Source organism: Alosa alosa, chromosome 19, assembly GCF_017589495.1.
Source record: "Alosa alosa isolate M-15738 ecotype Scorff River chromosome 19, AALO_Geno_1.1, whole genome shotgun sequence".
Classification (NCBI taxonomy): domain Eukaryota; kingdom Metazoa; phylum Chordata; class Actinopteri; order Clupeiformes; family Clupeidae; genus Alosa; species Alosa alosa.
Window position 1 is genome coordinate 23,380,470 of NC_063207.1, and position 25,540 is coordinate 23,406,009.

General features: G+C 42.3%; 2 protein-coding genes across 2 annotated transcripts; both read left to right on the forward strand.

Annotated features, from left to right (window-relative positions):
• Nucleotides 1-585: 585 nt before the first annotated feature.
• Nucleotides 586-16,620, forward strand: LOC125283838 (procathepsin L-like). The gene is given in 7 exon segments (XM_048227301.1): nucleotides 586-685; nucleotides 1,264-1,406; nucleotides 3,808-4,005; nucleotides 4,100-4,291; nucleotides 5,004-5,169; nucleotides 5,475-5,580; nucleotides 16,521-16,620. Coding segments are annotated over 7 exon segments (1,005 nt in total).
• Nucleotides 16,621-20,917: 4,297 nt separating this feature from the next.
• Nucleotides 20,918-23,839, forward strand: LOC125283836 (procathepsin L-like). The gene is made up of 7 exons (XM_048227299.1): nucleotides 20,918-21,099; nucleotides 21,286-21,428; nucleotides 21,606-21,833; nucleotides 22,061-22,252; nucleotides 22,611-22,776; nucleotides 23,231-23,336; nucleotides 23,594-23,839. The coding sequence occupies exons 1-7, from the start codon at nucleotides 21,000-21,002 to the stop codon at nucleotides 23,691-23,693; spliced, it is 1,035 nt and encodes a 344-aa protein (XP_048083256.1). The 5' UTR covers nucleotides 20,918-20,999; the 3' UTR covers nucleotides 23,694-23,839.
• Nucleotides 23,840-25,540: the final 1,701 nt, after the last annotated feature.

A 25,540-nucleotide genomic window follows, 5' to 3' on the forward strand; every position in this document is an offset into this window, starting at 1 on the left:
CTGTTAGAACAGCAGGTGCGATAGACTGTAGAAAAATGGACGGGACAGGATCCAAAGGGCATGTTGTTGGACAACTTCGCTAAAGCAGTTGAGAGACTGCGTCCTCATCAAGAGGAGAGAAAGAGTCCAACGATGCCGTCATGCTAACACAAGGCAAAGGCCTCCCTATAGAGAAGGTTCATCAAACTGAGCACTTATTTTAGCAACTTTTTCAATGAAAAATGTTGCAAAGTCTAAGTCAAAGACCTTCTTTTGCCTGGTCGGTGGCCTGTGGTCACCTATGATCTGTGGTCGTTGGTCACGCTATTCAGGAGGGTGGAGTGGTTAAAACAGTGGGCGTGATCGTTCTTCTCAGGATAAAAGAGTATGTTTTAATAGTCATCTGTCAAACTGCCTCTCATCACCATCTATTGGAGGTCCCAAGACTCTCAAGCAGGTGAAAATGATTCAGACTCTCTCCGTCTTTCTTTCTTGCGCTTTCTGTTTCAAACACACGCACGCACATACACACACACACATACACTGTACTTGACAATGTAAACTGTTTTATAATTTTACCATATTTTTTTTGTTTTTGTATTCAGCATGAAGCTGTTGCTAATCGCAGTTGCCTCTCTGGCAGTGGTGAGCTGTGCCAGCCTTTCTCTGGAGGACCTGGAGTTTCACACATGGAAACTCAAGTTTGGTGAGGGGGTGTCTTTTTTTGCTACATACCGTATATATCAATGCAAAATGCCATTCAATGCCAATTACAACATTATGTGTAATACCGGGTAGTATGTATAAACAGAAGCTTATAAAAAATGTGAAGAGTTCAGATGAAAAAAACCCTCTAAATACATCTGACCATTTTTCTTTTAAATGAGCATTTTTTTTTAAGCAGGCTCCTATAGGTTTTTCCCTACAAATTGAAATTTCAGACTAGGAAGAGAGTGTTAATTAGTGGGGTTTGAAGCAAAATTATTTGATTGACATATACTATGTGGAGAGAGCATTCACTCACCATCGTTATCTCATTTTTGATGGAGGTGACATTAAGAGGCTTTCGCATCTGAACTCTTCATACAGTATGTATAAAATGGTGACATATTAATAGTTATCTGTATTATCATATATAATAATAATAATAATAATAATAAAAATAAGTCCCTTCAGGGCGGAACAAGACCCCTCCGCTGCACGTCGGGGTCCGGTTCGCCCTGTCGGGACTTATTTTCCCACTAATGACCGGCGTTCTATACATTATCCCTTACGTGTAACCAGGTAAGGTCTACAGGACCCCTGAGGAGGAGGCCCAGCGCAAAGACATCTGGCTCTCCACCCGCCGCATTGTTCTGAGCCACAACATCCTGGCTGACCAGGGCATCAAGACCTACCGCATGGACATGAACCACTTCTCCGACATGGTAGGACAATCTATCAATGTCTTTAAAAAGTAACACATCTAAATAGCAGGATTACTCCCAAAGTGACTGCAGACGCTTACCAAAATATAATTTTGCAGCCTATTTTATTATCTAATCTAATTTTATACCAGGATTGTAGAATTCAAGATGTATCCACTTTCACTTCCATCCCAATTTCACAAGTTACCATTTTTTAATGACCTTTTTGTTTAAGCACCATATAGTGAATGTAAAACAGAATAACACAGGACAAAGGACAGGAAAGGAAAGGGGTATGTGTAATATACACGGCTTGTTTTGGTTGAATTTAGAAAAGTTAGTAATGGGTTCCAGATGTCTTCAAAGGCATTTTATTTTTTTGAGCGTGAGCATTTTTATGAGCATTAGTTTTTTGCTTTTTTCAATTGAAATGTAATCTGAAATTAGAATAGTCCAGTGAGTGATGTGACAAGAATTCCTTGATTTCCAGTTTTGGAGGACTACTTTCTTATCAATAGTTAGAGAAACAAGCAACGGATTTCTGAATTTGATGGGATGTGAACTTTGGAGATATCGCCAAGGAGACAGTGTGTTGAAGATGGTGGGATTCTGTAGCTCAGGTTGGTGGAGAGTGTCTCAGTAACTGTGATCCAAAGAGAGTGAACTTTTTGACAGGGCCAGATGGCGTGAAGATAGTTGTCTGTGCTACTTAAAGTGCATTTTAAACAGATATCTGTGTTGACAAGTTCCATTTTAAACATTTTATTTTGAGTTCTGTAAATGACTTTATATTGTATAAGCTGTAGGTTTGTGCAAGTTGTCATGGAGAAGGTGCTCTTACAAATATGTTCCCAGAAATCAGGGTAATAATAATAATAATAATAGTTCGGGAGAAACAAGATAAAAGCCCACCTACACTGAAAACTGATTGGTTGATTTAGCGAAAGAGGACAGGATGCTCTCTGTCTTGGATGCGCTTCAGGCACACATGCACCACCCTTCTCTTTCTCACTCTCCGTCATGTATGCGCTACACTCAGATACACAATTTGAAGTCTTGTCTCGCGTGCGCACTCTTGCTCGCTCGCTCTAGATTCCAAGTAGGCTACATCTCGCTGCAGCCCGCGGGAAGGCGGGGCTTGACATCAAGTCCCGCCCACATCCAAGTCAACCATATTTTCTCTGCTTACTGTACGTCACTCCCCATACGCTCGAACGGACCAAGACATCCTGGTAGCGAAGCTGATAGCCTCTTGTTTCACATCAGATAATAGAAACTGTTGATGTAGTCAAAACGTAAATGACATTTCATGAAACAACAGTGAAGTTTTCATGTAGTTACTGTAATTGGGTCCGTGTACTTTTTCGTTCATTCGATTTCCAATTTTGAAATATATCCAAATTCGAAAAATGGGTCATTTTAAAGTGTGTTAATGTTGATGACAATATGTTCAAATGGAAAAAGAGCCATGTTTCATGTATTTCAGTTAGCCTAGTAGCTGGTTTGATGCTCATTGACCTCAATGCAAATCAAACTAGCACACACCATGCCAATCTCTAGGTATGGTGAAGGGTATGTGATGATGTGGGGCTATTTTAATTCCAAAGGCCCAGGGAACTTTATCAGGATCCTGGATCCATTAAATAACTGGCCTTTAAAAATAAAAATCTGCTTGCCTCTACTCTACATAGGTTTATGAATACTTATGCACCCTGTATTGTAATGAAGAACATTTATTTATTTACAATACATTATTAATTCACAAAGAAAATTGGTGTCCTTAAAGGTTGGATTTTTTCTCATTTTTTTCTTGGCACTGTATAGCTTGGAAGTTAAATTTGGGAAATTATTGATTTTCATAAATTCTTCAATTAGCTGAGAGGGTTGTACTGTGTAGTAGGTTGAACTGGTTTTATCTTCTTAATCTAAGATGATTTGGTTTCTCCCAACCCCATATTTCTGTATGAGTGTGTTGAATGACATGAGTTGATAATTCTCAAAGAGGTGTTGAAGGTGTGTGACTCCCTTTTGTTTCCATATGGAAAAGTGAATAGGTTTGTTCTACAACATGATGGGTTGTCCCAGAGTGGAGTGAACTTGTTCAGTGGTAGTGATGATGTAGTGATTTTATTCGTTTTCCAAGGGAAGGTCTGCAAATGAGATGTTTCTACATTGATTTTGTTCCAATTCCAACCAGGGTTAATTGTTTTTATGTATTTGGATCCATTTGACTAAATAATTCATTTGCAAGGAAGTTTATTGAATTAGTTTGGTGCCTCGAGCTCGCCATGTGATCTTTTATTTTGTAGTGTTGAAATTGTGTTGTTAATGAGTGTTAAAGTGTTTTGAACTATTTTGTAATGACCTCTAATTCAACAATTTAATTACTCACTCTTCTTTGTTGCTGTTCTTCTTCTGACAGGATTATGAGGAATATCGTGTTCTCCTGGGAGACTTGGTTCCTCCAAATGTCACTGTATCTCCATCTGGGCAAGGCAAGATGTCCTTCAGACAAAAACAGGGTGCTGAGCTGCCTGCAGCTTCAGACTGGAGGAAAACTGGCTGTGTGACGGATGTCAAAAATCAAGGCTACTGTGGATCATACTGGGCCTTCAGTGCAGTGAGTTATACTGATATGTGAGATCACACGGTGTGTGTGTGTGCTAGTGTGTGTGTTAGTGTGTGTGTTCAAGTTTTTCTCTTCTGTTTTTCAGACAGGTGCACTGGAGACCCACCACTGTATAAAATATGGGTACCGCCACTCTCTGAGTGAACAGCAGCTGGTGGACTGCTCTTGGTCATATGGGAACGAGGGCTGCAATGGAGGCTATAAGCACGAGGCTTTCCAGTATGTCAGCGACAACGGTGGGATAGACACTGAAGCATCTTATCCTTATGAGGGACAGGTACAGTGGGATTAGTTTTGAAAATGTTTGCATAGATTAAACAGAACATCCAAAATATAAAAAGGGGAAATGTCAATCAAAGAAGTGAGAGAAAGTAGGAATGAGAAAGGTGAGATTCAGTTGAATGGAGAAAGACAGAGAACAGGTTCCTTTTAAGTTGCTGCACCACTATGATTACCCTAGCAACGCCCTGGCAACCATCTTACTTACCCTATCAACCAGCATAACAACCACTTATTTAGCATGGTAACCAGGGGGGTAAGCAAACCTTCGAAAAGTGAACCCCCTATGGGAGGCTCTGAGGCTAATAAGTCTTCACCTGGAGTTAGCATTCCATTGACCCCTGTTCATTTTGGCGTCACTTTAACAGTGAATAACTTTACATCTGAAGCATTTTAAGCCTTTAAATGGAACATTTCTATTTCCAGAGAAACATTGTGTGACTGGCGTCATAACCTTGTATCTCACTGTACGTCTCTGTAATAAACCTTTTTTTTTCAAAATGAATACTAAAATGATGTCATGAGCATGCAAGTTTCAATCGTACATGAGAGAAGTATATATGGTAACTGTATTTTCTCGATAAGAGACTCAAAATCAGTTTAAGGGAAAGTCAGGGAAAGTCCACGGGTAATCTATTTAGGAAAAACGGTTTCCAAATTTCACAATCAGAAACCAGCCAACATCACACCTTGTTGACCTAATTTGACAGGGGTCATACTGCCGTTTCACAAAGTCGGGGATTGGTGCCTCCTGCAGTGGATATATGAGGTTGCCGTATGGAGATGAAGGAACTTTAAAGGCATATGTGGCATACGTGGGACCTGTGTCTGTTTCCATTGATGCTGGACCGAAGTCCTTCTAGTACTATTCATCTGGTAGGTTATGTCCAGTACACACTTTCATCTAGTAGGTTATGTCCTGTACGCACGTTCATCTAGGTTGTCCTGTACGCACGCCTCTCTGTGCTGTCAGGCTATATATATAGGCTATATATATATATATATATATATATATATATATATATATATACACACACAGTATACATGTATTAATGTCCAGTGCACACAATACTATTCATCTGAACACACCTCACATAGTTGTATTATAGGCTAGTATATCAAACTAAAATACAACAGATATTATTGAATGAATGATTGATGGCTTGATTGATTAATGTCAGGTGTCTACAATGAGCCTCACTGCAGCAGTTCTAAGACTAATCATGCCGTGTTGGCTGTCGGCTACGGAACTGAAAATGGAAAAGACTACTGGCTGGTGAAGAACAGGTGTGCTTCCCTTATTCTTCTGTACTTCTTTACTTCTACTCAGGGTAAATTCTAGGCTCAGGGGTGCTCAGCTTCTGGGCGTCACTAGACCTCGAGTTGCGTTTAGGCTATCCACCTTTAAATTGCATACCGTTCATAAACAATTCGGTTACACCATACCTGTCAACACTCCCGTTTTCCCCGGGTTCTCCCGTATTTCAAGGTCATCTCCCAGCACCCTCCGGTTTTGTTATTTCTTCCGGAAAACTCCCGTAATTTGCATGGCCATCAAACTTCATTTTAAAATCATTGATCCATTCATTTTTTCTGTTAGTCTGACATCTCTCAGGTTGCCAGATTGTGTATGAACTACACCCTACACATACACGATCACTTACTTTCAATTCCAACCGTTTTGTCATAGGCTAAAACCTAGCACCCCAAAACCCAAATAAGGAAGCGGGTGCCGACTGCGCAGCCTGACGGTACCAATCCACTTGCACGACACGTCATACGCATGGGGTCACGCTGCCTCCCCTCGTTCAGTTGTGTGTGGGCGTTTTGTTTAAAATGTCAGTTACCAGCTCATACTCGTTTTAACGTATCTTAAGTGTTTTTCCACAAATGGACCACAAATTTAGGCATGTACTTAACAGTATACAACACATTAATAGCCTAAACAAACTATGCAAGCCATTTCGGTGGATACATCCTGGCATGCATAGGCTTTCGGTAAGGTAAAAGCAACGACCGAAATGCAGTGTTGAAACACGTGTATGAAACATGTTAAATATGCAAACACTGATCCGGTACAAACACTGACTGCACCCCCCCCCCCACAAAAAAAAGCTAAATGTTGACAGGTATGGGTTACCCTCTACTTGACAGTATCGACATAAGAGTGACATGACACTGTCATTAATATGTCATAAATGTTGACATATGTATGACATAATGCTTCTGTTATTAAGTGTCATACGGTTTTTATCATAGCAGGTTAGGGTTAGGATTAGGGTTACGTAGATGTCAGGGTTAGGGTTCATGTGTCATGACAGTATCATGTCACTCTTACTGTATGTCGATACTGTCAAGTAAAGTGTTACCAACAATTCTAAGTTAAGTTTATGTCGTTTTATAATTATCTATGGTTTCATATTGTTGGACCTGGCCTGAGCAACATAGTTTATCCATATTGCGCTGCATTATGGTGTCAGTGACCAATCGTCTTGCGGCAGTCAGCAGGAAGCATCAAAGATTAGTCACACCACATCTCAATGCAAATGAGTTTGGATAATGAATGGATATTTAAAATGGATATACACCGATTTCTGAAGTGTCAAGACTATGGCGACAGAAAAGTGCCATAAAGCACTTGAGCGATAAAACATGCATACGGGCATATTATATTATTTCACACTCGTAAATATTCACTGCAAGCGCGCAAATACTCCCTGCGCGCACACACTCAGAGGAAACTGTTCCCCGAGCGAGGAAAAATATGCTGCGAGCGAGGAGGAATCTGACCAGCGCTCACTCGAAAATCACTCAGCTCTCTCGAAGTTGATGTCTGTTCGCGCGAAGTGAATTTCTGCTCTACTTGGGGGCGGTAACCAGGTTTGGTACTAGCTCTGCTGTGATTGGCTGTGTTTGAAGAGTGAAATTTGATTGACAGCCCTCCTCAGTCGAAGAAGACAACCATACAAGACAGCATCCCTTCTACTTATTATGCCAGAAAACGGCCTCGACTACAAGCCCAAAGTGAGTGAGCAACAGAAACAATACAAAACTTAACATTTTTGAGGTTATTTTGGTGCGCGGTAGATTCATGCCACTAGGCACAGTGTTGACATTATTAGGTTAGGCCTACAGTACTTCAGACACGAATTGGCATTCTCTGGTATTTAAGCAACAGGAAGCTAATGACAAACTCCCTTTGCTAGTCAGCTAGTTAATGCTAGCTATAGCCTAAGTCAAAGTCAAAGTCAAAGTCAGCTTTATTGTCAATTTCTTCACATGTTCCAGACATACAAAGAGATCGAAATTACGTTTCTCACTATCCCACGGTGAAGACAAGACATATTTGACCAATTTTAAGTCCGCAGACAAACATAACATTCAAGTAAACAAAAAAGTAAGTAAATAAGTAAATAAGAGGGCACATATAATAATGAAAAAATAAGAGCAGCAAAATTTTGTCCAAATTGTGCATAGACAGTCAATAAAATACTAGTGCAAATACTGTAAAATACTATAAAATACTGTTTGACCTAAGTAATAAAGAAGAAAGTGGCATAGTGGTGCAACAACGACAACAACACCAAGTTGTAAAGTGTACAAGTGTGCAAGTGTTCAAGTGTGCAGGTGGAGTAGTGCAGGCGGCCATTGTGGGTCCAATGTCCAGGATGTTATGTAGCTGAGGGTGGAGGGGGGAGAGGAGGGAGAGAGTTCAGCATCCTTACAGCTTGGTGTATGAAGCTGTTGGTGAGTCTGGTAGTGCGGGAGCGCAGGCTTCTGTACCTCTTCCCAGAGGGCAGTAGATCAAACAGATTGTGGCGGGGTGACTTGCATCACTCACAATTTTGGTCGCCGGCGGGTGAGGTGGGTGGTGTAAATGTCCTTCAGGGGGGGTGAAGCACCAATGATCCTTCCAGCTGTGTTCACTATGCTGCAGGGCTTTCCTGTTGTATTCAGTGCAGCTTCCGCCCCACACAGCGATACAGCTGGAGAGGATGCTCTCAATGGTGCCTCGGTAGAATGTGGTCATGATGGCTGGTGGAGCACTTGCTCGCCTGAGTTTTCGCAGGAAGTACAGGCGGCGCTGAGCTCTCTTCGCCAGTGATGCAGTGATGCAGTGATGCAGTGTAATAATATTAACCAACCACAGGATAAATAAGTTCAATAAAGTTGAATTTCTCATTATTAACTCACCAATAAAATACAATCTTGGGTACAAAGTCATCACAACTAATTGTGGATGATGCTACATGGCTTCATATCCCAGGCATAATGAAGTCCTTATAGAAATAACTGGGCAAGTTTTTTCTGATGCTACTGGCACAGAGACGTGTACAGTATTAGGTCAATTAACTTAAAGGTGTAGGTAGGCTATAGTATTCAGACTGGACTCCCACACACTTAATGCATGCAAAATAAATTGCTATTATTTCATTAGGTAGTCTGTCTGTAAGACTTCATATTTCTTACTTTTTATGGTGATTACAGTAGGCCATTCTGACATACTTACTACATCCTGATATTTTTTCTCTTTATTGTGATTTATTGTGATTTAATAAACTTTATAGACTTCAACCATATTTATTCCTTCTGGAATTAACAATGAACTTAGATTAATGTAGGAATTGAATAGTGATTGTGTGGCCTATGAGGGAACACCCAGTGATACCCTTGTTATCATCAAATGGTAGCCTATAGCGATGTGGTCAGGATACACACCGGTATACCGTGGTCCGCATCAGCGGTGACCGAGTTGTGGTCCGCCTGATCACAAAATGTATAGTTTAGTTAAGCTGAATTGCATAAACTGCTCACAATGTAACTTTTGGCAATGTGGTTATCACAGAACAAAGACCACTTTTTTTCTTGAATTTCCCCTTGGGGATCAATAAAGTATCTATCTATCTACTTTTATTCTTACTATTCTTTCTATTCTATACACTCTTTTATTTCTTAAAAAAATGTATTGTATATGAAGAGCCTTTCATTAGGAAACTCGATAGTTAGGCCTATTCAAATACTGTACATAATGCCTCACCTTGATTAGAACCTTGTTATGGGAGAACATTTTTACATTGTGTTTGTTTTTGAAAAACTCAAATATTGGTCAGGCTCTATAGGAGATACATACAAATGCGCGCACATACACACACACACTCACATGCATGCACACACACACTCACATGCATGCACACACACAGGCACGCACATACAAGCATACACAAAAGTTGCAAGAGTAGGGAATAGGTGATGGAGACAAATTGACAAATGGCGTTTTACAAACGGAAGTTCGGGAGGAGCGTGACGGAATTTGTCACGCCTCCTTCTTCAATCAGTCAGGTTATTTATTCGCAGTCTACCTGCCGAAGTTGCAGCATCGGTGTTACTCCGCTCGCAGTGACTATACCGGTTTGCTCGCTTGTCTCAAGCAGAACTTGCTGCCCACTATCTGTTACAGACTTTCATGGTCTAGGTTGCGTGGGAAACTATGGAGGGAGGTAGTTCTTATCTTGTTGCTTTGTATTAGAGCTGTTTGTAAAGCCCACTTTACATGCCCACTTGTTCCTGCTGAATGTTGATATACATGTCACAAACATGTATAGCCTACTAGATAAAGGCACTTGTTTTGCTATTTGCCTGTTTTTAGCTAACAACTTTTCGGTCACATTGGCTGTGTTAATAGTTAGGCTCACGGAGTAGCCACTACTGCTTGTCTGGAGGCATAGGATGAACTGAAGTCAGTGTAGGTGTAACAGAGGTCGTCTCTCCCCTCCCTCGATCACTCTGCGTTGTGTTGTAGTGGAATAGAGATGGACGCCACAACCGACGTTTGCTTTAATATTTATTGCTCTCTGGAATATATGACAAAACAAACACAAATCAGGCAGGGAGCGAGCCAGTCGCGTCACAGCTCCTCTGCCTCAGGACAGTAGCAAAGAGGCGGCAAAACCCGGAGACGCGCGGTTCGCGGAATCGCCATAAAAGTACATGTGAAAAAAGACAATAACAAAAGTACATAAAACAAACATGGCATACCTGGAATATATGACAAAACAAACACAAATCAGGCAGGGAGCGAGCCAGTCACGTCACAGCTCCTGCCAATCAAACAGGTAACCCACGTTTAAATACATTCAGTCAATTCACCAGTATGAAGGTCTGTAAGCTAGCTAGTTAACGCCGCTACACCTGCAGCCACGTTAGCAGACTGTAGCATGTAAAACTGAGGTAATATGCATTGTGTAACGAGCTAACATAAAAACAGTGATTAAACAAACGTAACTCGTATATAAGGTGTGCAACACCAGAAAACAGTTATTTGTGAAAAATGCACAATACAAGTATATAAAAGATATGATGTATTGTATGCAAGACTCCACATACCTCTGCCTCAGGACAGTAGCAAAAGAGGCAGAGGAGGGGGCTACATGAACACTTAAGGGGTCTTCAGCGCGGGAACCAACCCCTGCCACACCCAAGCCACACCCCCCTACGACCTACTGTACCTCAGAGGCATGGGAAACTACAAAATATGTCCATAGAACTTGTAGAAACGATGGGGAAATTCAGGGAAGCATAATTAACCCTGCTACATAGGCTAAATATCCCGTGAATCACACTTGAACATTGCAAGCGGCCATGTTATATAGACGGGACATTTCTGATAAATCAGGTTTCCAGTCCTTCGTGGTTTTTTGGTAAAGTTTGCTTGGAATTGTGTTAACCAACGTGTTGTCTATCCTAAGTTGTTTGTCACTCAAATTTGTTTCAGTAGCCAATGTGCCTGTATTCCGTGATTTGCGTGGGTCCCAGCTTGTAACTTCTAACACGTTACATCTCTTGCCACTTTGTTTTAGCAAGCAACTAGCTTTCCCTCATTGCAGATGGCTAATGGTTAGCCTACTGTACACATGAAGTTGGTACTAGCAGAACCCGTCTACGGAGAGCCTTGCCACTCCGTATTAAGTCCCATTGTACCGAATTTTGGATGCAGTTCCACCAGAGTTCCACTGGGGGCGATCGCCATGAGTGCAGAATGAATGGGAGTCAATGGAGCTAGACCGCTAAATTGGTCTCTTTCACCTGATTGTCGTTGACAAATCTCAGATTTGATTGTAGTTTGTATAACTACGACATGGGTTATAGGTCAAAAGTTGAAAGAACGAGTACTTATGTTCTTTTTGATTTCTTACAGGTGGGGTCGTTGTTGCACATAACACGCTAGCATTGTGCTAATGAATGACGTCATTGACACATTTGAAAGGCTTTTTAGAACAATTAAGTGACTTTAAAAAATATAATACTCAACCAAGTGTATTTTCGTTGCCTCCCCTTTCGAATGCAATACTCAAATTACTTGAAAAAAAATTATATCCCAAGAAAAGTGGATTTTGAGGGGTACAGCTCCATAGACCTCCATACATTCTGCACTCGTGGACGAGCGCCCTCATGTGGAACCACAGAAGGAACTGCAACCAGTTCAGAAACCGGAAGTTTTCCGAGAGTGGCAGTTCTCCCCTTATTAGACATTCTCTGGTACTAGGCTACAAACTGCTGCCGTTTGCCAAGGGTAATTGTATAACGTTAGCTAAAATTACCTTGCCTACTGTTTTGATTTTGATTCTACTCCTGCTAGTCAGTGTGTGTGTCACCGTGGGCTATGCAGTGGGTTCTAGCTTAGCTTGTAGGCTATTTCCTGCTACATGATTTCAATAATAACTTAAGTCTCAATTGCTGTGACGATTTTTTTTGTCTCCATTAAAGATAAGTAGTAGACCTACATAACAAACAGCTAGCCAACTCAGTTGCGTTCTACAGCTAACGCATCTACATGTTGCTGACTGCTACCACTTTGCCTGTTTAAAGAGTCTTATCTCGGCGTTTGATTCGTGATAAGAACAGTTCAATATGCATTAGTTTTGAACGCATTGCGCTGCGGTGTTCATGATGCTAACCTTTAATGAACACCAAGCTGAACTGTCATTCGGCCAGATTTTGTGCCGCAACAATCTGGTATCATTCTGATCCAGACATGCGCAAATATCGTCCCAGTGTGTGTGAGATGCGGAGTTGAGGTCAGTTTTGCCGCTTTTACCCCACCTCAATGCCGGCTTTGGCCGTAAGGCAGCTGATACACAGGAGCTGTTGCTCTGTCGCTCATTGCTAAGAGGGCAAGGAAGGAATTTTTTCTCCTTTAAAGTGTTTGGGAGTTTTTGCGCCTTCCTCTGTGTTGAGAGTGCCAGCATATTAAAGCCTTCCCTAGCTGACCATGGGGTACACCAGCGTGTAGCTTTGCTCTGTTACACTCCTAGTTGACCATGGAAGCACCTACACCAGCGTGTAGCTTTGCTCTGTTACACTCCTAGCTGACCATGGAAGCACCTACACCAGCGTGTAGCTTTGCTCTGTTACACTCCTAGCTGACCATGGAAGCACCTACACCAGCGTGTAGCTTTGCTCTGTTACACTCCTAGCTGACCATGGAAGCACCTACACCAGCGTGTAGCTCTGCTGTTCCTTGGAATCCTCTCTAATAATGTGCTGCTCACCACTTCTCTTGCCGTTAGCTACAGTATTTTAATTACTTCCTGGTTTCCATAGCACCTCATATTGCTAAATTGGCGCTATTGCTATCCCTGGATTACTCAAATTCAATTATCACAACTATGTAATTATATGGACTATCCTGGGGTGTTAGGCCTGTATCATCAAAGCATGTTGTAAGCAACAGCCTACAACTACAAGACTACTATCGTCTCCATTGTACTTTGTGGCTAAATGTAATTCGCTCATTTTGAATTGCTTGATAGGTGTTGGCTAAAATGAAACATACATTCTTAAACAATTTCAAATCAAGGCCAACACTTTCCCGATTTTCTCCTGAAACTTGTCCTCAGTCAGAGTGTTAAGCTCAATCCTTTTCTCTTTCCCTCCTGCTAGCCAAGCACCTGTGCCGTAGTGTGGAGCTCCGTTCCTCCGGCGTCTCTCCCTTTGTCCATGCAACATGCTTTGTCAACCCAGCAAGTTATGGGTGCCCGCGTGCAGCCCTCTACCTTGCCTTCCACTACTGCGGTCTCTTTTCTCCATTTCAGCTAATCCAGCTAATCAAGACCCAGGGTGCTGTGCATCCTCCTCCCCCTCCCCTGTAGCGACCGCGTCACCACCTTTTCCCTTTCCCCATCATCTCCCACCGGCGTGAACCGCGTTCGTGCCCGTGTCTCTTCCCCAGCCAGGGACCGTGTCCCTGGTTCTCCCTCACCCCTCTTTCCCTGGATTGGTGCCACCACCCATGGGGTCACCCAGTGTTTCCCATACATTGACTTATTTGTAGCGGCCTACCACAATATCAACATTGACCACCACACAATGATTTTCCAGGTTGTATTAAATTGTGCTTAAATCTGGTTAGCATCATAACCATGCTGTGCTAATTTGATAAAAACTGTTCCATTCAAGTTAATTCTGCAAACCAACCACCACAATTGGAATTCAATTCTGTGGGAAACACTGGTCACCGCATCCTTCTAACAATGTTTTTCAGATCACACCCAGGTCAATCTTCTCTTTCTGCTCTTCATGTTTTGCTCTTTACTAACCCTTTTGCTTCATTTTTTAAAGTGCCTTAGTTGCCCTCATCTTTGGGCTGTATACACGGATCCTGCTGACTCCTGCCTGCACAGTGACTCCTGCACGATACCCCCAGAGCAATTTGGCTGAGCCATAGACTCTGCCAAGCATGGGATTTCTTAACATCATGAATCAGTTTTAGCTTCAAGATGGCTCTTCAGGCTCTTCACTTGTACTAATCTTCATGTCAATGCCTAACCTACTCCAGCCTAGCCGCTTTCTCTCATTCTCTAAATTTCTTCTCATGCTCTTGAATGCAAACTGCCTCTGTTGCTGTTTGCTACAGGTTCATATTTATTCTCTAGATCGGCTACCATAATGCTAGGTAGCTCAGTGTTCTCTACAAACTTAATACAGCAAAGTAGAAACCTGTAACACCCATTTATCACCTTTCAGTAACTATCCTTATATTCAGACCATGTGTACGCTATGTAATGTCTAAGTTCCCCTTATAGCATATATTTGACATTTTTTGCACATGTAACCCTCATTGGTTTTAAGGGCAACTCTGATATCTACCAACGCATATTGGTATTGGCACAGACTGTTTAGGTTTCATTCAGGCAAATAACGGTCTACCCGAGCACTTGCTCAAATACTCTAGGCGCCTTAGATGCCTTTCAGATCACCTTATCTATAGCCTACATGGTCCTAGCCAGGGTCTTTTCAATTGGGTTGCATTTTTTGGGGTGATCACATGACATGGATCCTGCTTGATTCCTGCCAGCGCAGTACACTCCTGCAAGATCCCTGCAAAACACTCCATGACCCTGGCTAGGGATCTTGCCAAACAGCAGAATTGTAGATCGTAATTTGGAATGTTAACTTTATGAATCACTCACAAATCTTCGAATCACATGCCATGAGCATCAGCAACTACATCAGTCCTCTATTCCCACTGCACTGGTCCCGAGCTCTGCTACTGCAAGCTGTACTCCCCTGCACTGATCCAGAGCTCTGCTACTGCAAGCTGTACTCCCCTGCACTGACCCCGAGCTCTGCAACTGCAAGCTGTACTCTCCTGCACTGACTCCGAGCTCTGCAACTGCTAGCTCAATGCCCTGCATGTCATGTTAAGTGCATGTTATGTGTGCAAGTGCATGCCTGTTAAGTTAGCTCTCAAGCTTCCCATTACTTCAGGATATTGGTACAGCCACCACCGTGGCTGGTGGTCTGACCAATCCGCTAAGCACTCCTTCACCCTGGTTAGGGATCTTGCCAATCAAGTTTGCTGTTTTGAATGTCAGCTCATAGATTGGCATTTGCATCATTAGATTTCCATCTGCCATAGACGACAGGCACCCCTGGCTGTCTTAATTCAAGTCGTTCCTCTATCACATCCCCATTAGATCCCCCATTTGCTACAGACGACGGACGCTCTGTCACTTGCTTCTGGTTTCCAATGCAGCTCAAAGCTGTTCTAACGCAAGTCGGAATCCCAGCAGACCGTTACTTATCTCATTTTTTTAGGATTGGTGCAGCCACCACTGCGGCAAATAACGGTCTGTCCGATCAAGCCCTCAAAACTCTCGGCCGGTGGTCCTCCGATGCCTATCACTCATATATCAGATCAAATCTCTGATCTGAGGAAAGCGCACCTCGCGCACTTCCATTGAATTTGCTCAGCGTGGTTCTTGCCATAGGGTCCTTCATCTTCAAATGCAATTTTTGGGGTGTATGGCGGAATCCTGCCCGACTCCTGCCTGCGCAGTCGACTCCGGCACGATTCCGCGAAGCCCTTCAGGACCATGGCCAGAGACCTCGCCAAACATGCTTTTCTATTATGCTTTTATGTATTATGCTTTTATGTCTTTATGCAAATTCAGGAATGTGAACTAGTGAAATGGCGTTTTACAAACGGAAGTTCGGGAGGAGCGTGACGGAATTTGCCACGCCTCCTTCTTTAATCAGTCAGGTTATTTATTCGCAGTCTACCTGCCGAAGTTGCAGCATCGGTGTTACTCCGCTCGCAACCCACCACCTCCCCTTACGCCTCCCGTCTTCCATAGTTAAAGAATAAGGGGGTGTATGGCGGAATCCTGCCCGACTCCTGCCTTGAGGTGGACTCGCACGATTCGCTGAAGCCCTTCAGGACCATGGCCAGAGACCTCGCCAAACATGCTTTTCTATTATGCTTTTATGTATTATGCTTTTATGTCTTTATGCAAATTCAGGAATGTGAACTAGTGAAGTGTGATTTTAATTTTGCGGAGAGGATGTACAGGACTGAGCGGCAGTCATATTTTGTTATGCTATATGGTCCATCTAGTTTTTTTTAATTATTTTGAATGGTGTTAGGGACACCACTAAAATGGTGGGTTATGTAGGTGTTATCACCTAAATATATCATATCCCCCAGCCTCTGAGTGATCAACAGCAATTGTAGTGTAACAGGCATTGTATAAAATGAGTTGAACAGGTTGATGCTCAAGAGATAGGCCTTCCCCTATCCTTCTGTACTTATTTACTTCTACTAGTTCTGCAGTTCTGCTACTACTAATGTTGCTGTAAAATTATATGTGTCTATTTAGTAAACATTTTAATATGTACGCCATATGAGTGTGATTTAGTAAGTGCTTTATGGTGTGCTTAATGTGAAGCTGGGGTGTCCACTGGGGAGAACAAGGCTACATCAAGATGGCCCGGAACCAGAACAACCAGTGTGGCATTGCTTGTTTTCCATATTATCCTCTGGTCTGATGGTGAGTTTGTGAAGAGAAAGACAACACCCCTAATAAAACCCCACCTTCTATGGTTGGGCTTCTTGCAAATACAGTATGATGTGTTTTAGAGAATGTCTAAAGAGTTATCTTAGTTTTTTCTGTTTCAAGACCGATTGATGTGGGAACAAGGGGAACAAGGATTCACTTTGAGATATTTTAGTTTTATGGATGATGTTATTGTAGTAAGACATTTCATATATGGGTGTGCTGTATGCTTTACTCATGTGCTTTTTTTACTTCTGTTTGTGAGCAAGTTACTCTTTTCTCTGTAACCTTACACTGTGTCTGTTAGCAGCACGGTCTCCGCCGGTGCCGTGAATAAAACACTCTGAGATTTCTGACTTGACGATTGACTGCCTGAGACTTTCTTCAACTGATTGCTAAAAACCGACCGCTAGACCGATAGTTATATGTATGATATCTGATGGGAGTTTGGCAACCTATGAATATTCATGAGTCTCTTCTGCTTCTTTCCTCTCTAGAGCTCAGCCATGTGAGGACTGCTCAGAACCTTAAATGTGCGGATCATTGATCATTGCTTTGCATTCTTGCTGCTGTTTTGACGTTTGTGTAAATGTCTTAGTGTCTTGTCTTTCTCTCACCTTTGAAATAAAAATAACTGATGAGCATTTTAAAAAATTTTGGTAGACTGTGTGAACTGTCAGAGAGTTGCAAAGGGTAGAATGATAGTTTTTTTTAGGCGGTTATGTAAATATCTGGAAATGACCACATTCAATGACCACAATGCCTCTTGGTCATTTATTTTGTCTTGGAAACACAACTGAGGCCCACTACCAGGTCTTATAGATAGATAGATAGATAGATAGATAGATAGATACTTTATTGATCCTCAAGGGGAAATTCAAGGTCTCAGTAGCATACAGACATCAGTTGTAAGCCCAGATACTTGTAGGTATTTACCACCTCCACATTGACCCCATAAATGGAGACTGGTAGCAGAGCGGGCTTAGACCTGCGGAAATCCACCATTTTCTTGGTCTTCGAGGTGTTGAGTTGGAGGTGGTTGAGTTTGCACCACTGCACAAAGTTCTCCACCAGGCTTCTGTATTCATCCTCCTGCCCATCCCTGACACACCCCACAATTGCAGTATCATCCGAAAACTTCATGCATGTGGCATGACTCAGTATTGTAGCAGAAGTCAGATGTGTACAGGGTGAACAGGACTGGAGAGAGCACAGTTCCCTGTGGAGCTCTGGTGCTGCTGATCACAGTGTCTGAGAGACAGTTCTTCAATCTAACAAACTGTGGCCGATCGGTCAGGTAATCTGTAATCCAGGATACCAGGTGAGCGTCCACACCCATCTGCAAGAGCTTGTCTCCCAGCCTGAGGGGTTGGATGGTGTTAAAAGCACTTGAGAAATCAAAGAACATGATTCTCACAGCACTTTTCCCCTTGTCTAGGTGAGAATGTGTCCTGTGTAGGAGATAAGTGATGGCATCATCAATGCCCACTTTCTCCTGGTACGCAAACTGTAGCGGGTCGAGTGAATCTGTATCTCAAATAGATAGATCAATATAGAATGAAATATGAGTACTTTAGACCATTATTTGCCAAGGTATGCTCATGCATTTTGTAAAATGTCCTATGGAAACTCCCCATAGGACTTTTGGTTACCCAAAATGCATATTGACAATAAATGGCTTACTGTGTGGTTACCTCTTGGTGTAGAAGCATAATCCTGGTCTTAAATGAAAGGTAACACTCTGTAGTTTCTTGTGGACTATTTGGAATGTATGTCAGGAGTTCTGATATAGAATGACTACACAAAATATGGAATAATTACACAAAAGTTCTGATATAGAATGACTACACAAAATATGGAATAATTACACAAAAATTTTCTTTGTTGGTTCAATGGATGTGTATAAGATGGGACTATACAGCTGCACAACTAATATTGGATAAAACAACATGAATATTCAATTTGTAGGGATTCCTGTGAATATTTCAAGACCCAATATTATGCTGCATCTGCTTATTGCTAAGGGATATACACTGCAGCTACAGTAGATAGTAGGGAAGCACCAAAGGCGGAGGAGGGGGAGGAGGGGATGTAAAGCACTATACAGATTGTACACAGGGAAACAATACATCTTCAGAGAACAATTCCTGATGCATCTCTAAAGCCATTTCAGAATGCTTGATATTAAAATCTACAGTTGGCAATGACAGATTATTCAGAACAAATAAACTACATGATAAATACTTCTATGTTCGGTACTTTATTAAGAGTTTATCTCCCAATATGGTCAAAGGCCTCAAACAGCAGGAAGGTCTCCTGCTCCTGTTTGCTTTCTGTCACGCTGGTAATCGGCTAGGTTCAGAGAGAAGCATGGGTAGTAGAGCAACTGGGACAAGTGAAACTAAATTGAGCACAGCGTTAGTTCTGGCAGGCCACGGAGTCAAGCCAAGCTGGCAGCTCAGCTGGTTGATCAGCTGGCCGATCAGCTGGTTGATCAGCTGGCCTGTCAGCTGAGAGTACCCTTAGCTCGTCATTGGCTGAGAGGCATTTAGGCCCTACTTTTAAGCTGCTCTAACATGGCCTGGGATTGCCGTTCCCTTTGCAAGCCACTCTGCTACCCACCTCCACCCCCAACTCCACCTGATTGGTTATTGTCTTATTCAGTGTTGTTGTCATTGATGCTTGCTCTGTTCTGTATTCCTTATGGGGGGATCTACTTTGCTGCTCTCCCTGCCTTAGGCTTTCTGTGTTGGCACACGGAAGGGTAGGGAGGTCCCAGAACAGAGCCATACCGCCAAATGTAACTTATTACATAAACTATTTTGACTAAAGTGGTCCTGACTGAAATATATTTTGGCTCTTGAACCCATGCAATGTATTGAATTAGTTTATATTATAGCACGAGTGAAGTAAACGTAGCACAGCCGCACATCAGATTCAATTGTCTAATATGAAGCTGCTCAGGGAATTTGGTTTAATCACTGCAGAGCTATACTTGCTGGCTGTCATTACATAAGCGTATTACTGATAGTGTCTCATCAGTGAAATGCCATTACCAGTGTCTGTTGGTGCGGTGGTGTCTTATTGTACTTTGACCAGCAGGTCTGCACTTTTACTTTTTATTCCTGAGTACATTTGATAGGTCAAACTTGAGTCAAGAAGGGAACTTGAAGTTCAATAAAAGTCTGATGACTTCAGTGAGTTTCAGTTACTCAAGGACATCTACAAAATTAAAATATAAGATGAGTGTCTCTAAACTTCACAGTTTTTGCACTATAACCAATAAGAAGAATGAGGAATATTAACAAAACTATGGCATATGTACAAAAACATGTAAAATCAACTTGACTATTGTTGGAAAAAAAACATTAACTTGACTAAATCAACTATTGGCTGCATGTGCTCTAAAAAATAAAATAAAATAAAAACCACGGGCATCCACACATCTGCATCATGGTGAAGTACATACTTCAATCAGATTTTCATCCTCATGGTGATTTTCATCACCTCAAACACTTTCTCCTCTTGCTAAAAATGGAAAGGGTGATAAGCCAGTGTTTGGCTGTAGCATTCTGTGAGGTTAGTGTTTCTGTTCCATAACTGGTCATATCATGCTCTCATATGATGAAGCCCAGAAATTACTGAGGGTAAGCACTTTCCCAATGTCTCCAGCTATCTCTCTGTCTCCGAACTGTGTGTGTGTGTGTGTGTAAGAGAGAGAGAGTGTGTGTATGTAAGAGAGAGAGAGAGTATGTGTGTGCGTGTGTGTGTAAGAGAGAGAGACAGAGTGTGTGTGTGTGTGTGTGTGTGTGTGTGTGTGTGAAGAGAGAGAGTGTGTACAGTATGTAAGAGAGAGAGAGAGAGTGTATATGTGTGCGTGTGTCTGTGTAAGAGAGAGAGAGAGTGTGTGTGTGTAAGAGAGAGAGAGAGTGTGTGCGCGTATGTGTGTGTAAGAGAGTGTGTGTGTGTGTATGTGTGTGTGTGAAATGACTGAGGGTAAGCATTTTCCTAATGTTTCCAGCTAACACTCGGTCTCTAAACTGAAAGCGGAGCTGCTGTAGATCTGTTACTGTAAACAGTATAAATATCAGGCAGTGGACACTCTGCTGTTTCACTCCAGATGTAAGGAGAAGTGTAGAGTGTGTACTAAATGCTCTGAGCAGGACAACGTTCCTGTTCTTAAACAGTTTACTCCTGTATTCAGCAGACACAGTTCAATAGTGCATCATCTGCCACAGGTGGTGTTGGAAGTACAAGTAAGATGCACCAATCACACTAATACAGTACCTTTACCCATGCATTATTCTGAACAATGATCCAACATTGAACAAGGTTCCTCTGATTCACCTGTAGTTCCTGTGGTGCTCCAGCATGAAACTGTTGATCATCGCAGCTGCCTCTCTGGCAGTGGTGAGCTGTGCCAGCCTCTCACTGGAGGACCTGGAGTTCCAAGCATGGAAACTCAAGTTTGGTGAGACAGCTGATGACGTTATGCTTTCAATTTATTGACATGCGCGTTTCTGTGTTGCATTACTCCTGATGTAAGCAACATTTGCATTGATTGCAAATTGTATTCTTTGTATTTGGATATATATTGAAAAACACACATTTATGTGTAGTCTGACAGTAATGATGTTTCTGCAAAATGTCTTTACAGAAAAATCCTACAACTCCTTTGAGGAGGAGGTCCAACGTAAACTTGTCTGGCTCTCCACCCGCCGCAGGGTCCTGGCCCACAACATCCTGGCTGACCAGGGCATCAAGACCTACCACATGGGCATGAACCAGTTCTCCGACATGGTAGACAAAATTCACCCTGACCAAAGACAAATCATGATTGCACAGTTAATTATCGACAACCAATGAACAGCAAGATAGGACAATTAACTTACACTTGGGATCAATTTCCTCACCCACCAAACTGCTGAACCTTGTTAGTATGTTATTCATTTATCCATTCATTTTCCTCTTCAACAGAACAACCAAGAATACAATCAGGCTATCCTCTTGTCTCACTTCAATCGCTCCAATGCCAATGCCAATGCCATTGCCAATGCCCAAGCCTCAGCCCAGAAGCTGGCATTTGCCCCCAGACAGCAAGGGAGCGATGCTGAGCTGCCCGCCTCAGTGGACTGGAGGCAGAAGGGCTGTGTGAATAGGGTGAAAGACCAGCACCAGTGTGGATCCTGTTGGGCTTTTGGTGCAGTAGGTTAACAGGGAGTGGAATCAGTGTGCGTGTGTGTGTGTGTGTACTGTACGTGTATGTGTGCGTGTGTATTTGTGTGTGTGTGTGTGTGTGTGTGTGTGTGTGTGTGTGTGTGTATTGTTTGTGTGTGTGTGTGTGTCTATACAGTACATTGTTTGTGTGTCAGTGTGTGTGTGTGTGTGTGTGTGTTCTCCTCCAGTGCTCTGTCTCCTCTGTGCTTCTCCAGATTGCTGTGTTAGAGTCCCACACCTGTATTGAGCACGGCTACCTGCCCTCTCTGAGCGAGCAGCAGCTGCTGGACTGCTCCCGTGCCTATGGGAACCACGGATGCCACGGAGGTCGGGAGACCGCGGCCTACCAGTATGTCAGAGATAACGGCGGAATAGACACGGACGAGGCCTACCCATATAAGGCAAAGGTGACCTACTGTGACACTGCTGGATAAATTCAGAGGTGTTCACGGGTGTTAAAGTTTTCAATTTAGCGTAGCTACGGTTTAGTTTCACTGTCGCCCAGTGTCCCTCTGGTCATCCAAAGTGACTTGAGTCCTGGGGGTAGCCCCTATGAGCTGTTGTGTTTGGTGTTCAGTCTTGGTGGTAGCCCCTATGAGCTGAGTTGTGTTTGGTGTTGAGTCCTGGTGGTAGCCCCTATGAGCTGAGTTGTGTTTGGTATTGAGTCTCAGTTCCAGCAACCTCAGTTCCAGCAGCCCCTATGAGCTGCTATGTGTTGTGTTTAGTTCGTTTCCATCAGCGCTCTGTCTTACTGTACCCTCCCAGGATGCAATCTGCCGCTTCAAACCGTCTGGAGTTGGCGCCCTCTGCTATGGGCATGTGGAACTGCCGTTTGGAGATGAGGAGGCTCTAAAGGAGACGGTAGCGTTTGTGGGTCCTGTGGCTGTGGTTATCGACGCCGGACAGTCCTCCTTCCAGCACTATGTATCTGGTGAGTCCCAGCATTTACTCACAGTAATTATACTCATCTTCACTGACCCCAGATCAGCACGTAACTTGGGCATCTTAACTTCATACTCACAGCAATCTAGTGAGTTTCAGTACATACTCTGAGTTAAATGCCTATATGGGAATATAACACAGGTGGTTTATACCACGACTAAGGCATGCTGCTAGTGCTTTTCAAAGCTCTTCTTACAAGGGGTACAACACACAACACTTGGGTGAAATACTAACTAGTATGCTCTGGAAATTATGATAATGAGGATTTGTTGTGAAGTTTTAGACCGGGGATGTATTTTTAGAACTTATATACAAGGAATGAATGCTGGAGTGGTTGACGGGTTGATTGTAGTATTGTCTTTGATTGATTAATTGATTGATTGATTGATTGATTGATTAACTGCTTAACTGATTTGTTGGTTGGTTGGGTTAATTGTTGTTAGGTGTCCACTATGACCCTCACTGCAGCAAGACGATATCAAACCACGTTGTGCTAGTTGTGGGTTATGGAACTGAGGACGGCCAAGACTACTGGCTGGTGAAGAACAGGTAAGTTGCAGCCAGATATGCCATTGGAACTCACCTATAGGTAAAACTGTAGGCTTTTCAACTTTTTAAAAACTTATTTTTAACTAATGTAATGTTCATATTCTCTATGTCGCTTTGGACAAAAGCATCGGCAAAATACCATAACCATATCTGCAACTAGATAAGCCATTAACTGACCTCACCTATGTAATAGATTTACACGATCAACTATTTGGATGTGGTGATAAATATGCAACGATTTCCCTTTATGTGTGAAGTTGGGGTGTCCATTGGGGAGATCAAGGCTACATCAAGTTGTCCAGGAACCAGAACAACCAGTGTGGCGTCGCCTCGTTTGGAACTTACCCGCAAGTCTGAAGACGTACCGATGGATAAGAGAGGATGAGGCTTTCATCAAACATTGCTTACATCCTGCTTTGTTTCAGGCTGTCATCAGCTTCATGTGATTTCTGAAGGGGGCAACAACACAAGGCCAAGAATGGTGGTTTTGTTTTCAAGAAAAGGCAAGAAAAATGGAAAGTGAAATAACATACGGCTTGATATTTTCTTTCATCATGTGTTTAAACTGTTTTAAATAATTAAGGAGATGAATTAGCAGAAATAGAATAATTACCTGTGTATGTTTTCTTACCTTAGAATGAGCCATTTAAATCTAGACGAGAGCAGGCAGTCTATAGAGGTTGCCTTGTTGTTACGATAGCCCAGAATGGACAAACCAAAACACTAGCTATAGAGAAGGCCTTTAGCACTTGACAGCCAGCATATTTCATACCAGCTGTGGTGGTAGTGTAGGGGTAGTGGTTGGCCCTTTCTCCTTTGTCCTATTTCCTCATTTTTAACCTTCTCTAGTTGCAGTTAGACAAATGAGACATCCTCGATGACGTCAAGCAAAAAGATGTTTGGGATCCACCCCTGGCTTCCACCTTTGTGCCCCTTGAGCAAGGCACTTAACCCCGAGTTGCTCTAGGGACAATGGCCCTTGTACATTAATATAATTGACATATGTAAGTCGCTTTGGATAAAATCGTCTGCCAAATGAATAAATGTAATGTGGTGATATCTGTACATATCAGCCTTATAGAATGTTCATCTAATCAGGGTGACATGATATGTGTTTGAGTTTTGGTCTTTTCACTTTCTTTTGCTTTCTTCAGGTTTTAATAATATAGCCCTGATCAAATAAAGCCATACAATGATATAACCGTTCATTAATTAAGAGATGACACCCTCAAGTAGAAAGAAAAATACAGAGCATGATTACTGTCATACATGGAGGGAAAAGTTTAGAACTCTGCAGTCTGTGAAATGAGAAATTGTCATGACTTCAGAACATGTACATGTGTGTTGTATTTCAACATTGTTTTGAAGAGTTTGGGGCTAGGTCTACAGAACATGATAATTTACTAGTTAAAATATAAGGCATAAGAGGATTAATTGTTTGCGGTATATTCTATTAGTGCACATGGCATAACATAAAGACCTGATTTTAGCCCAGATCCTGTCATATCTGATGGCTCCAATTTTGACCATGCATTAGAAAATGTGTTTTTGGGGTCAACCTCAATGCTCAGACAGAGTCCTCGTAGCTAACCAATTGATTTAGTTCTGTCCTCAGCTTATCTCAATACCATCCTTGTGGTGATGGAATACATATTAAACTACTTTTGTGAAAGAACACCGTTGTCAGCACACTGAGCACAGATAAAACATCAAAATGAATATAGAAATGATACCACTGTCAAAAAAGTGCCAAATTGTTGCATAGAGTTACTTTAATGCAAATATGACCATGACAGGATTACAGTTTGGGAGATTTTAGTAAAACAGCTGCTTTACCATGTTCCTCATATTCTTAAAAAGCGCACCTGTTCTTCACCAGCCTGGCCATTTTCAGTTCCGTAGCCTACCACGAGCACAACATGATTAGTCTTAGAACTGCTGCACTCAGGCTCATAGTAGACCTAAAATCAATCAATCTATCCATCAATCAATCAATCAAATATATAGTTGTTAAAGTCAGACATGTGTAATATTAGAAAACATGTTTTTGCAGTAAACCTCAATGCTCAGACAGAGTCCTCGTAGCTAACCAATTGATTTGTTCTGTCCTCAGCTTATCTCAATACCATCCTTGTGGTGATGAAATACATATTACGTAAACCACTTTTGTGAAAGAGCAGCTTTGGCAGCACAGATAGAACATC